The 13231-nt window shown below is 30.9% G+C and overlaps 1 protein-coding gene across 1 annotated transcript in view; it reads right to left on the bottom strand.

Annotated features, from left to right (window-relative positions):
• LOC142324975 (uncharacterized) overlaps positions 1-13231 on the bottom strand; it is an 82504-nt gene that overhangs the window by 17728 nt on the left and 51545 nt on the right. Inside the window, exons 8-10 of the mRNA XM_075366172.1 lie at positions 8628-8880; positions 7026-7108; positions 2406-2508 (exon numbers count right to left, since the gene is read on the bottom strand). Coding sequence (XP_075222287.1) covers positions 2406-2508; positions 7026-7108; positions 8628-8880 — 439 coding nt within the window. The remainder of the gene's footprint in view (positions 1-2405; positions 2509-7025; positions 7109-8627; positions 8881-13231) is intronic.

Genomic DNA, 13231 nt, shown 5'->3' with positions numbered 1-13231 from the left:
AAAATAACAGCAGCCACTTTAAAAATGAAGGAAAAGTAATAAAAATATCAGGCATTCAATTAATTTCATACCTAGGATACAGTTTACTTTCTTAACATGAAATTCAAATGATGTGAATTTGGGATTTCAGATTTAAATTTCAACTATTTATAAAAATATAAAACAGTTTCTTTAAATAAGTGATTTAATTTTTCTTTTTACTTTAAGATAAACATTTTGTGATAGTTCTAAAATGACCTAAATAGGTAAAATTTTAAAATTATAATTTAAACCCAATAAATGTTTTAGATTATCATTAAAAATAACTTACAAATTTCAAAAAAAATTTTATGGTAAAAAGATTTCAAGACAGATGGGGACACTATGGTGAGAAAACAAGTTTCTAAATAACATAAATAAAAAGATCACCAGGGGCATCCCAAAATAAAGTGTTGTTCTTTAACGATGCAGTCAGTCAGTTTTCTATTAAGCTAGCTTGTTATTAGCCAGGTTTTGTGTCTGTAAATTTGTTATCATAGTTTTCCTAAGGAATTTAAACATGAGTGAAAAGGACAGAAAATGCTGCTGAATATGAAATTCATCTTCATTTGAAGTGTTTTTTTAGTTTTAAAGACAAAACAATTTGTATTCAGCAGAAAGCACTGAAGTATGGTGGTGAGGTATGAATAAGTCAAACGTGAGTCAATAGTGAACATCATATTTGATCAAAATGAATAAATGAATCTATACCACACTCGCTTGTGACTGAAGAACTAAGCGAACTGAGCAAAAATTTGACAATGAAATTCATAAGATTAGACAATCACTGTTGATGGATGATGACATACTCAAGATCTCTCCAATACAGAATTGTTTATGAATGTCTTGTGTAAGAAAAAAATGTTTGCCAAATGGGTTAGACTGTTGTATCAAGCAAGATAAGTCAGACTAAATGGAAATCACCTAAGTTATTTTTTGATCAATGTAAAACAGAGGATAATGATTTTCATTACATGATTACTGGTGATATACCAGTGAACATCACTAGTAATTTATAAAAAAAATTCACAGCTTACTGAAAAATACTTCATAATGGAAGTACTGAAATACCCACTCCATAAAGGAAAACAAGCAAGGTTGCCACACAGCAATGTTTCCCTTCACAGTTAACCCTCATTTGCAGTTGGATGCGACATCTTGAATGCTACTTCAAAACTTTGACTGAGCTTACTGAAATATGTACCCACCATATTATATTAGCTGTTGTCTGGCCCCCAGTGATTTCCACTTATTTCAGCAAATGAAGAATTTTTTTGTAGTGGTCATTTAGGAAGAGATAGCAAGGTAAAAAACCAATCCCTTTCAGCACGCCAGAAGGCGGAGGTAGATTTCAGTGGTGCTAAGTAGGGGATAAAAAAGATTTTTAAAGTTAAGAAAAACTTCAAATTTACTCAATACAACAATGGTTGCATGTGAAAAAAGTTTCACATGTTTAGCATACAACAAGCCCGCATCTTCTTACAATTCCAGCAAGATTTTGGTCATCCCTTGCCGAAAGGGTTAGTCTTATCAAAAATTGTTTCAGACAAAAGTTTTAGATAATGTTTAGAGGACTAACAACCACTTCAAACCGATTCAATACTGTGCCCATTAAGGGAGGTATAATTCTTTTTTGTCTTTGAAATCCCATTTTTTTGTCCTCTTGGGCCAATGGTTGCTGATATAAAAAAAATTTACTTAGATAAGTTTTAGGCTGTTACCCAAAGAATAGTAGGAACTTCAAATGAATTCAATATTTTACTTAATAAGAAAGTTATAGTGATTATTTGTTTTTTCGAAAAAGACCCCCAATGGTTAATAAACTTGACCAAGATTTAGGACGAGTTATTTTTTAGGAACAATTTGAAAGTGACTGGCGCAAAATTACGGCAGTTATCGTGTCCACAAGAAAATGAAATATATATATATAAATGTATATATAAACTTTTGAGCTGTGACGGTAGTTTTGGGGTCTGGGAGATGTGAAATACAAAGATATGGCAACATTTTTCAGAAGTCGAATGATGGTACCCATAACAGTAGGTAGCTTTCTTATGAAATCTACCTAAAACTTGTCACTGAGTGGATGATTAACCAGAGGTGGATTTGTATAATGACAGAAAAGAAAGACTAGAGACAAGGTATAATCACTTAAATTTAAACGAGGTCTAAACTAAGTAGAAGAAAAGAGTTTTTAAAATACAGAAAAACATTTTTAATTATTAGCCTACCTGTTGTAAATTTCTTATAATCAAACTTTCTTTACTTTCTAGATTATCCTTGTGCATATATCATATTTAGTTTATTCTTAATAATAAATATGCATTATATACATTTTAAATAGTATATATTATATACATTTTAAATAACATCTATAATATACTTACACTAACAACCGAAGGACCTATACTGATATGAAGGTGATGCATACGATGACCAGGTTGATGATAATGGTGTACGTAGTGGTGAACATGTTGGTGAGTACTATCCCTAAAAAAATTAAATAAACAAATCTTTTTTAATAGACAATTAAAAAAATTATACAGATCTAATCCTATGTTAATACTTTCTGAATTAACATCTGCAGGCAACTGTAAACAAGAATCTAATAATTTTTCTTTTGAGCATTATTATTTTTAGGGGTGTAGTGTAAGCCACCTCCTAATGGTGCACCATGGTTAATGCTAAATAGCTTACACAGTTAGCTTATTATGGCAGATCTTGATGGTAATCAATCTGAACATAAAGCAGTCCCCTATTCAGTTTTCTGGGAGAAAGCTACATTAAGATCGTATAGCATAGGATTTAATATGTTTAAGATATTACAGTGGAACATAAGTAGAACGTTTTGCTTTAAATAGACAGTATTGCACAAAACATTATAGGAGAAAGACATTTCTGTATTTATAATCCTGAAGCTAACAATACAGATGACACATTAAAATATTTTATCTTCAGTAGCTATCAAAAATACCATCATCCAAAATCTTTACAGGTTGCCGGCTAGTTGGTGTATGAAGAGGACTGATGAATGAGTTTAAGATTATTCAAAGTATGATCTTTCAAAAAGATTAATAAATCTTTTTGAAATGATTAAATTGGATTTGTGGGTAAAGAAACAGCTTTTCAAATTTATGGATTGTACAATCCACCAAACAATGTGCCGAATATCAATTTTATAAATGTAGATAATAAAACTTTAATTGTAGGTGAACTCAATGCACATTATCCCAGCATTGGATACCAAAACTCTAACGATGCTGGAAAAGGAATTGAAAACTTTATTTCAACCAACTGCGTATGGCTGTATAACGCCACTGATACACATACAAACCCGCACTGCAATGGATCAACAACAAATTCAGATTTAACTTTGGTTTCTACTGATTTTTTGCAAAGCAGAAAGAAAAATCACTGGCGGAGCGGGTTGCAGTCATTGCATGACAGTTACATGAGTACAACTTGATGGGAGGAAGGCAACAGGACCTCTCAGAGAAGCTAAGGAAAGCTAGAATTTCAAAAAAGCATACTGGAAAAAATTTATCAGACAAATCTGGAAGAAAAGCTAGCCTACTTTAATAATAACTTTGACTTTATTGTAATATCCGCTCATAACAATGCCCAAAAACTACGTTGCCTAAAACTGAAAGTGGCTGCACAGCATGTACCCAAGGGTAAGATCTACAATTACAAGTCCTTCCTGGACAGAATCTTTGTCAAGACTCAAGAATGAAAGAAAAGAAGCCAGGAAGAAGATGGAGAGAACCAAATTGGTGCAGGATGTGGTTGAGTGGAGGCGTGCGGTAGCAGTAATGAGACAGGAGATGATAAGGTCGAAAATGGATACCCGTTTTCCAAGTTCCTGGTTACTCTAAACTATAAGGACAAGTCCAGCAAAGTTTCCAAATTTATATCTTCCTTGAATGGCAGTGGAGAATCATGTAAGCAGCCATTAGAGACTGGAAGATCCTTGAGAAGACAGAACTTTCAAAAACGCTTTAAAGAAATACTTTACGAAGCACACACAGCTGCCAAAAGAACTTAAGGCACAGGAAAAATATATAAAGCAACAAATATTAGAAGCTTGGAATGGCAAATGTCAGTACATCTTCAATGATGAGTTTATTGTGGAATAGGTTGAAAGGGCCATTAGCTCCCTGAAGAACATAAAGGCGTCTGGTTGCAATATGATAATAGTAAAATTCCTGAAAAACCTTAGGCTGGTTGAATTGCAGATACTGCCTTCACTATTTGATCAAATATGGAAATCAGAAGTCCCAACATCCTGGAGGAAGGTAATAACTGTACAAAATCTGAAACCTAAAAATCTATCCAGCTTCTCTCTCCAGCTTCTATCCAATTTTTCTGACCAGCATTTTGGCTAAAGCTATGGAGACAATGGTAAATGCTTGGCTCATCTATTTCCTGGAAAGCAGGAATATTATTTTCAGGAGCAGGCAAGCTTCAGGAAATATACATGACCAAGCATCAACTTTTGTTGTCATTTTCAGGAAATGAAGGACTCTCTCAATAAATCTGAACAACTCCGGTGATTTTTGTGATTTCAAAAATGCATATGAATATCTGGAGAATGAAGATATACAAAAAGGTGAACAACTGTAAAATTAGGGAGAATATGTTAAGATGGCGTTACTTGTTCATCAACCAATGGTTCTGTACTACAAGGGTCAATGGTAAATTATCAAGTTTTAGGAATCACAATGTTGATGTTTCTTAGAAAGCTGTACTGAGCCTGGCCATGTTCAATATCATGATGAAAGACTTGCCAACTGCTCTACAAAAAATAAGAGGATCAGGAAAACACTTTAAGCAGACAACCTTGTTATGTGGGTTTCATTACCAAAAAGCAAAATACATAAACTATCTACCAAAACGAATACAGCCCTTACCGCTTTATAGCAAACTGGCCCTATGAGAATGGCATGACTGTTAGTACACAGAAGACCTTTCACAATGTATTCTTTCTCTCTTATGCACACTCCAACAAATTAATTTGGTGTACAAGGGCAATTTCAAACAATGGTGATTCCAAATACCTTGGTCTGTTCTTGGATATAAAGATGACGGGAAGAAATCTATTGAAAAGATGACTAAGAAAATAAGGAATAGACTAAATATACTTAAAAGATTGGCAGGGAAACAATGGGGATTCTCTTTATCAATGTTAAATTTAACATACAAAGTTTATATTAAACCTCTCTTGCTGTACGGGTATGAAGTGTTAACATCGGCAAACTTGACTGAGATTGAGCAGGTGTAGAATCAGGCCATGCAACTTATTACTGGGGCTTTGAAAACAACATTGATCTTGGCACTGCAAGCTGTTACAAATAACCTGCCATTGGCAAAGGAAATAGAATGATTAGCAATTCTTCAACACAAGAAATTAACTAGATTGTCTTTTGATAACTACCAACATAAATATGCTCCAAATAAATATTGTTTAAAAACACAGTGAGCTTTACAAAGCAAGCAGGTCAAGGAGATAAGGCAGGAGTTTATTCCTCGTTGCAGCATATCAAATTTCAAACTTTCAGAATTCCCATTGTTTACATTCAACAATGAAACTAGGCTGGGCTTAGGCGAGTCATTAAGGACATCCGATATTGACAGAATTCTATTGAAGGTCATTGTGCAAAAGTTTATAAAAGATCATCATTATTCCAAACCAGAATGGTCCCACATTTATACAGATGGCTCTTTGACAGAGGCTGAAGGGTGTGTTAAGAGTTGGTATCTATGATGCTCTTTTCAGTTTTTATTCTGTAGGATGACATCAACCACATTTTGATGGAGACCTGGATGCAATTATTATTGTTTATAAATTTTAGTGATTCTTGAATAAGAGAAATTAACTAGATTGCCTTTTGATGACTAATGGCATAGATATGCTCTATATAAGACCTTTTACAATGTATTCTCTCTTATACACCCTCTCCCAGAGATTAATTTGGTGTACAAAGGCAATTTCAAAGTATGGTGATTCCATACTATAAATTGCTTTAAAAATATCTGTTGGCCAGATCTGAAATTCCCAAGAAAGTAGTACTTTTTGTGATTCTAAATCTGCCCTCTAAGAGATCTCCTAGTTTTGTCTCCCAATGTCAAGAATATCTGAAATTAGACAGCTTGTTGGTAAATTAGGTGGAGTTAATGTTTCAGTTATCTTTCAATGGATACCATCTCACGCTGGAATTGCAGGAATGACAAAGATGACTCATTGGTGAAACAAGAAACCTGAATAATGACAACTAAAACATGGTGATAAATCCAAATAATGATGACTAAAACATGGCGAGAAATCTGAATGATGACTAAAACATGCTCGTCTTCCCATTCCAATAAAAATGTTATAGATCGAAGGTTTAAACAATAGTTCCTAAATTATCTAACAACTGAGATGGAAGGTAAACGGTATATAGCTCTAATTGGTGGTGACAATATAATTACTGACAACTCTTGAAGAGAATCTGTAGCAATCTTCATGAAGATTACGAGTTATGATTGCTTTGCAGAACATATTTTTTGAATGGAAATTCTCACATCTTCTCTGTGTGTTATCTATAGAAGTGAAGGTTCTGTTATGAATCGGGGGCATTTAGGAGTATGTAAAGAAATGATTATAGAAACATGTCTGATGGAACATTGTACTAGAAAGCTTTCTAGTACAATGTCATTAGATTTCTATCTAATGACATTGTATCAATAGATTGAGCACTGAATAAATAAATAAATACATGATTCTTTTTATCACAGAAAATTGTTTACAGAACACTAATTCTTTTTTCCAAAGATGAGATTAATCAAAATATAAAACAAAAATATATAAAACGGAACATCTGATTAAAATCTAATATTGCCTGCAAAAATACTCTAGCTATAAATATAATATTAACAAATCAAATATTTTTAATTAAAATAAAAGATTTATAATTTTTCATCATAATACGTTCATATAATTATTAAAAAATATAAAAAATGTTTACCCAGGGATTCCACTCTGGACAACAATCTCAGTCTGCATTGTAGCAGGAGGCACCATAGAATCAACTGGTTCAGCAGCTGCAACCTGCATACAGACAAAAAATTAAAATAATATCAATTATTAACAAATATAACTGCACACACAATGGATAGTAGAACATAAAATTTAATTTTCAAACATCAATAACTTTATTTCTGAAACATAAATGTTTAAAATACACTCATATAAGACATTCATTACATGAATTATAAAGACAAAGTATAAGACATACTTTTACAGAGGAATTTTAAAACTATCTTGAAGATTACAACAAAAAAACAATTCAAATCCAGTTGTTTCGTCATCTAACTTTTATAAAGATACTCAACTTTTAAACACCAGAACTGGGTAATATTAATTATCTGCATGGTGTTTAAATTGACATTTCTATAACTCTCATCAATTTATGTTATTTTTGGGAGAGCAGTAATGAAACAGATTTATCAGACAATGTTGAACCTATTTATATGAGGTATATACAAAGTAATTGTGAACATGCCAAAATATATGTATAAGATGAATGGCATACATACAGAGCATAAAATACTTTCCTCCCCATCTAACAATTATGTTTCTCACTGTATCTTACTCACTTCTTTGACTAAATATTATTCTAGTAGACAAATTTTATTTTAATTATAAATTTTATTCAAATAACAGTAAAGTCAAACTTTTTACTTAATATAGTTCTTTACATATTGCTGCTCCTGTTTTACAGAATTTAAAATAATAAAAAGTAGTAATAGTGTACTACTAACTCCGCCTAATGCATTCCTTATCATAACTACCACAACAGAAATGTGAAGAATTTTTATAAGCACATCCATGCTGGCAACAGCTTATTAATGCAGAGAATGTAATATAACATCAGAAAAATGCTCTACAATTTTCTGAAAAGAATGTGATTTTTCCAAACAATGGGAGAGGAGAAGTCTTTAAAGAAATCTTTCATCAAATTTAAAAACCTTTGTTCAATGGAGTTGTATATTAAAAAACATCACTACTGTTTTTTTTGTTTTTTTTTTTAACAAAAGGATAATACAGTAACAGGTGAATGGTTAGTTCCATTACAATACATAAATTACTAGGTATATATGTTAGGTCTATTAATGAACATACATAAACTTTCCCGAATACTATGTTAATACCTGTTACCTGTAAAATAATTTGGGTAACATGTTATTGTAAAAATAATCAGGATGACCAAGGTATATGTTTTCAGTCCCAGGAGGAGACTACTAGCAACTTACACGTGTTATTTTCAATTTGTGTTTTCTAGAAGGCGAGGAAGGTTTAAAATAGAGTATCCATATCAATGTACCATTGTTAGAAGTAACCTTAGACCATCAAGAAACACCTGATTATTACATTTCATTCTTATAGCATCCTCCTTGCTTTTAACACATTTTTCCTTTAGTTCCATTAAAAATGTTTTATTGCATAAGGAATCTAAATGAAGAAACTGTGTCCAATAAATAAATTCAGCAGTGAATACAAATACAGATACACTAAATTAAAATAATAATCATAAAACTAATAACAAAATTTTTTTTATTAAACTTACCATAACAGGTGGGTGTAATGGAGGAGGTGGAGGGTGGACCTCAGGTCGGCTGTAAACTGTCGGCTGCTGAGGTGTAGGTAAAGGTGGTTGAGGATGGCCATGGCCATGAGGGTGACCATGACCATGCCCATGGCCATGAGTATGACCATGACTATGTGGTGGTGGATGGCCAATATGTACACCCCCGACATGATGTGGGTGCCCATGATTATGACCGTGATGCGAATCCATGTATATATCACGATGCCTTACACTAGACAAAAAATAAATAAACAAAGAAATTCATATAGATATATATGTAAAAAAAAATTTAAGTGTTTGTGCAAATTTGATTTTTTTGTGTTAAAAGTTTCCTTTTACATTCACAATAATATTATTTAGCACAGTGAACTTGAATCAATAATTTCCAAAATACCAACGAATTGGTAATTTATGACTATTTGGAATTACTAGTATACAAATAATATTGGTATTTTTTTAATATTGAGGTTTGGACATTCAGTAGTCAGTAATTGATTTACTGATATTCCAGTAGTACGTTCAATATCAGTGAATATGACAAGCAGGTGTAGTTATATTACATTTCTTGATTAAGAGTCCAACAATCAATATCAGAAATGAAAAACAATTTTACACTTATGCATTTAACATTTACAGACTGGTATTGTGTGTACTATCAGCTATCAAAATACAGCTGATTATTAACATTCAAAATTTACTGGTGAAATACTAACACATTACATTATAGTAACATGACTAGAATAATTTTTTCACAATCATTGGATTTTTCATTTTAATTTCTAAGCGTAAGATTTCTCACAGCATGTAGTAAAAATGTACCATCAATTTATGTGATTTTTGGGAGAGCAGTAATGAAACAGATTCCTAATGTAACTGTTTTTGTACAACGCAACACATTACTTTAAATAATTATGCTACCATTGCCAATTTTAAGCAATTGCTGAACCATTTGGAAAATCTCCTTACTAATTTATTTATAAAAGATAATTATGATTTTTTTTTTATGGAAACAACTTTGAGTTGATGAATTTTTAAATAATTCTAATAAAAAACAGAACAAAAAACTTTCCTTTTTCTGCACCCCATTCAATGTGTAGATAAATAAGACTCAAAATAATTTTCAAGTTTTTCTGAATTATGAATTATTTTTTAGTAATTTTTACTTCCTTGTACAAATAAAGAAAATATTGTGATCACAAAAAATTTCATTCTTCTGATTTCATATCCTTTTTTCTTTATTTTTTAACTTTTTTTTAATTCCTTGTATGAAGTAAAGGAAGTAATGTGATTACGATACACTTCGGTTTTCATATTTTGACGGAAATATTAATTTTGACCATCTCTGAATCCAGATTGACTAGTTTCGTTATGACGTCTATGTACGTATGTATTTATGTATATGCATATGTCTCCCATAACTCAAAAATGATTAGCCATAAAATGTTGAAATCTTGGATTTAGCACTGTTGTACACCTCCCTTTTTGATTGCAATCACAATTCAAATTTTAATTAATGAAATATTTTGATCTTAAAGGGAAGGGACATCGGTTCGAATCAGACTTCATCTCCTTTTATTTTCTTTTAACTTTTCTTTTTTTTTAACCCTACCTTATGTAAAAGTATGACTACTCATAAGTAAGAGATAAAAATAAATAAAACTTGTGCTCTTCATAATTTTTTTACTTTATTAACATTAAATTAATAATTATAAATGTCTTGGTTTAATTAATTATGAAGCTTTTACAATATTTCATGACACCCCTGTGAAGAGGCTGCGGCGCACAGTTTAGGAATCACATTGTTTTAGTTACTCCTCTGATATTGTTGGACAATATCTCCCTAAGTTGGAGTTGATCATTTCGTTTATTTGTTTTTTGTTGCCAATCACTTAATCACTCTTTGGTTTGATATAATTCTTCTAATCTTAATTTGTGTACACATTCTCTAGTTTTCAAATTTTCTCTATATTCATGATCCTCTCTTAATCTTTTTATTCTTTTCTTGGTCTTAATGTTTTCTTCTTCTTTATATTTATCATCTTCTCTTAATCTTTTTATCCTTACTTTAGTTTTAACATTTTCTTCCTCTTTATATTTATCATCTCTTAATTTTGTTTATTCTATATATGCATCTCTTCTTGTTGTTTTTTGAGATATATTTCTCCAATAATAAAAACTGAATATTTTACACACTGTTAGGTCGAAATTAACAGGAATTCACTAAGTTAATAAGAATAGTTTAATTATTATTAACTTTTGTTTATATGACACCAGAAATCTAACACTTTTGTTAATCAGCAACTCATGACAATACGAATAATACTGATCTACTAATACGAGTAATAAAGGGACTTTTACTCTATCCTAATAATTCGTGTAAGATTGTTGAAATAATAATTGTGTAAATAAATATTTGATGTTAATAAAAACTAATATTTCAGCAATTGTGTAACTGTCCATTTTATTAAGAATTGGAGGATCGTATCTCACTTTCAAATGAAATAAGTTTAAATGAAGTACTGCAAAAAATGTTTATATGTAATTTAATAGGTGTACAAGGAAGTCATGTGGTGTCCACATCAAGTTTTTCATATTTAATGGAACTAATTATCTTAAAATTATTTTATGTGTTGTATTAAATAAATAATATGAACACTTTTTTTAACTTATAATTTGTTTTGATATCTATAATTAATCCTATACTGATATGAGCTATATAATAAAATATATTTTTATACTAATCTGAATAAAATTTATAATTTTTTTATTTAAAGCAAGAATAATCATGCTACTTTTCATGAAGAACCTCCAATTCTCTGTTACTTCAGGAATTCTAAATCATTCTGAAATTTAATCTGCATTTTTAATAATTGTAAAGCAAGCTACTAATAACTATATACTTAAACAAATTAAAAAAAAAAAAAAAACTGTATACAGTTAAAAATAATCTTTTAAGTTTTCTGCCACTATCTAGCTTATTTAAATTCTGTCTAAAATACTATAAGAGAAAAAATTAAAAGCCTATATAATTTGCAACTTCCACCTAAGATTTCAAAATAATTTTAAGCAATCACATAAATTTGGTGGAAATTTGTTATATGCTTTTTAGTTTATATCATGTTCTACCAATCTAAGGAAAACTGATACCCACACAATTATCAATAAAGCAAACTTAAGAAAACAAGAATGTTCAAATGAAATAACAAAGGTATATGTAATTATCACATTACATACGCTTTATACGCTTTTTTTTTTTTTTTTTTTTTTTTTTTTTTTTTTTTTTTTAATGAAATCTGACTATTCTATCCAATTACACAAACACTTCCTTTAAACAATATACTAATGGATAAAAATCACGACTACAGCTAGTATACTATAAAATTAAGAAAAATTTCTTAAATGATTTTGAACTACGCCAATTCATTAATCAATGTTGATCAGGATTCCACAAATAATCACATTTTTTCATGAAGCATGTATTTCATTTCAAAAGAAAAAATAAAATAATAATATAATATTAGACAATTTTAACATCCTTTTATATACACTCATAATTTCTCCTTATGTTATCAACCACTGCAACTTAACCATCCATCCTTGTTGAAAGAATACAAAATCAATTTAAATAAGAGAAAATTGCATTCATATTTAACTGCAGTAATTACATGATAAATGTAAAACAATTAAATCACTTCCAATCTTAGGGTTCAATTATTTGAAGTTAAAGTGCCAGAAAGTATTAAATAAAAATTTCCAGGATAAATGGCCCATAAATCATAAAATACAACACTTTTAACATCTTGCTGAACCGATTAAGCAGTTTGACGAGTTATAAAAAAGTAATGGGAGTATATTGAGAAAAAATGTTTTTATTTTCTAAATTAGCAGTAAATACCATTTAATAATCATTAACTTTTGAACAATGATAATGTCCTCAAGATGGCAGCTATTAAGCAGGAACATACTGTTGGAGACAATTGCTGAAGCTTTGTATAGTTCATTATCACATACTATGGAGTATGATGTAAGGGCAACATTTAAACACCTTTTCCTTCAGATATCACTAAAGAAAGAAATCACAAATGCTCAAATCAGGTGACTGCGTAGACCACCTCACATCACCCTCAGAGAGACTAGATGGCTGGGAAAAATTTCTCTCAAAACATTGAGTGAATTTCGGGATATGTGAGCTACAGCCCCATCCTGTTAGAACCACAAGTCCACCACCAATCCCTCTTCTTCAACAATCTCTTCCATTCTGGGCTGCAGAAAATTTCACAGTATTGAGACATAACGTTCGGAATTCATGGTCATGCCATCCTCTTCAAAGTACGGGCCTATAACACCAAATTGTGATGTAGCACTCCACACCATTAGTTTAGGAGAATGTAACAGTCTTTTGTGAATAATTTGGGGGATATTTTCAGCCCATTAGCAGAAATTGTGCTTATTCACTGCCCCACTGAGGTAAAAACATCCCTAATCACTACAGAAATAAGCTGTCTTGAGGGTGATCTATGCCAGTATTTACTAACACAGATTTTGGCAGTTGTTGTAGTCTGCTGGGCCCAATTCTTGAGAAA

This window comes from Lycorma delicatula, chromosome 5, assembly GCF_047948215.1.
Source record: "Lycorma delicatula isolate Av1 chromosome 5, ASM4794821v1, whole genome shotgun sequence".
Classification (NCBI taxonomy): domain Eukaryota; kingdom Metazoa; phylum Arthropoda; class Insecta; order Hemiptera; family Fulgoridae; genus Lycorma; species Lycorma delicatula.
The sequence above is the reverse complement of the archived record's forward strand: the minus strand, read 5'-3'. Positions and strand labels throughout refer to the sequence as shown.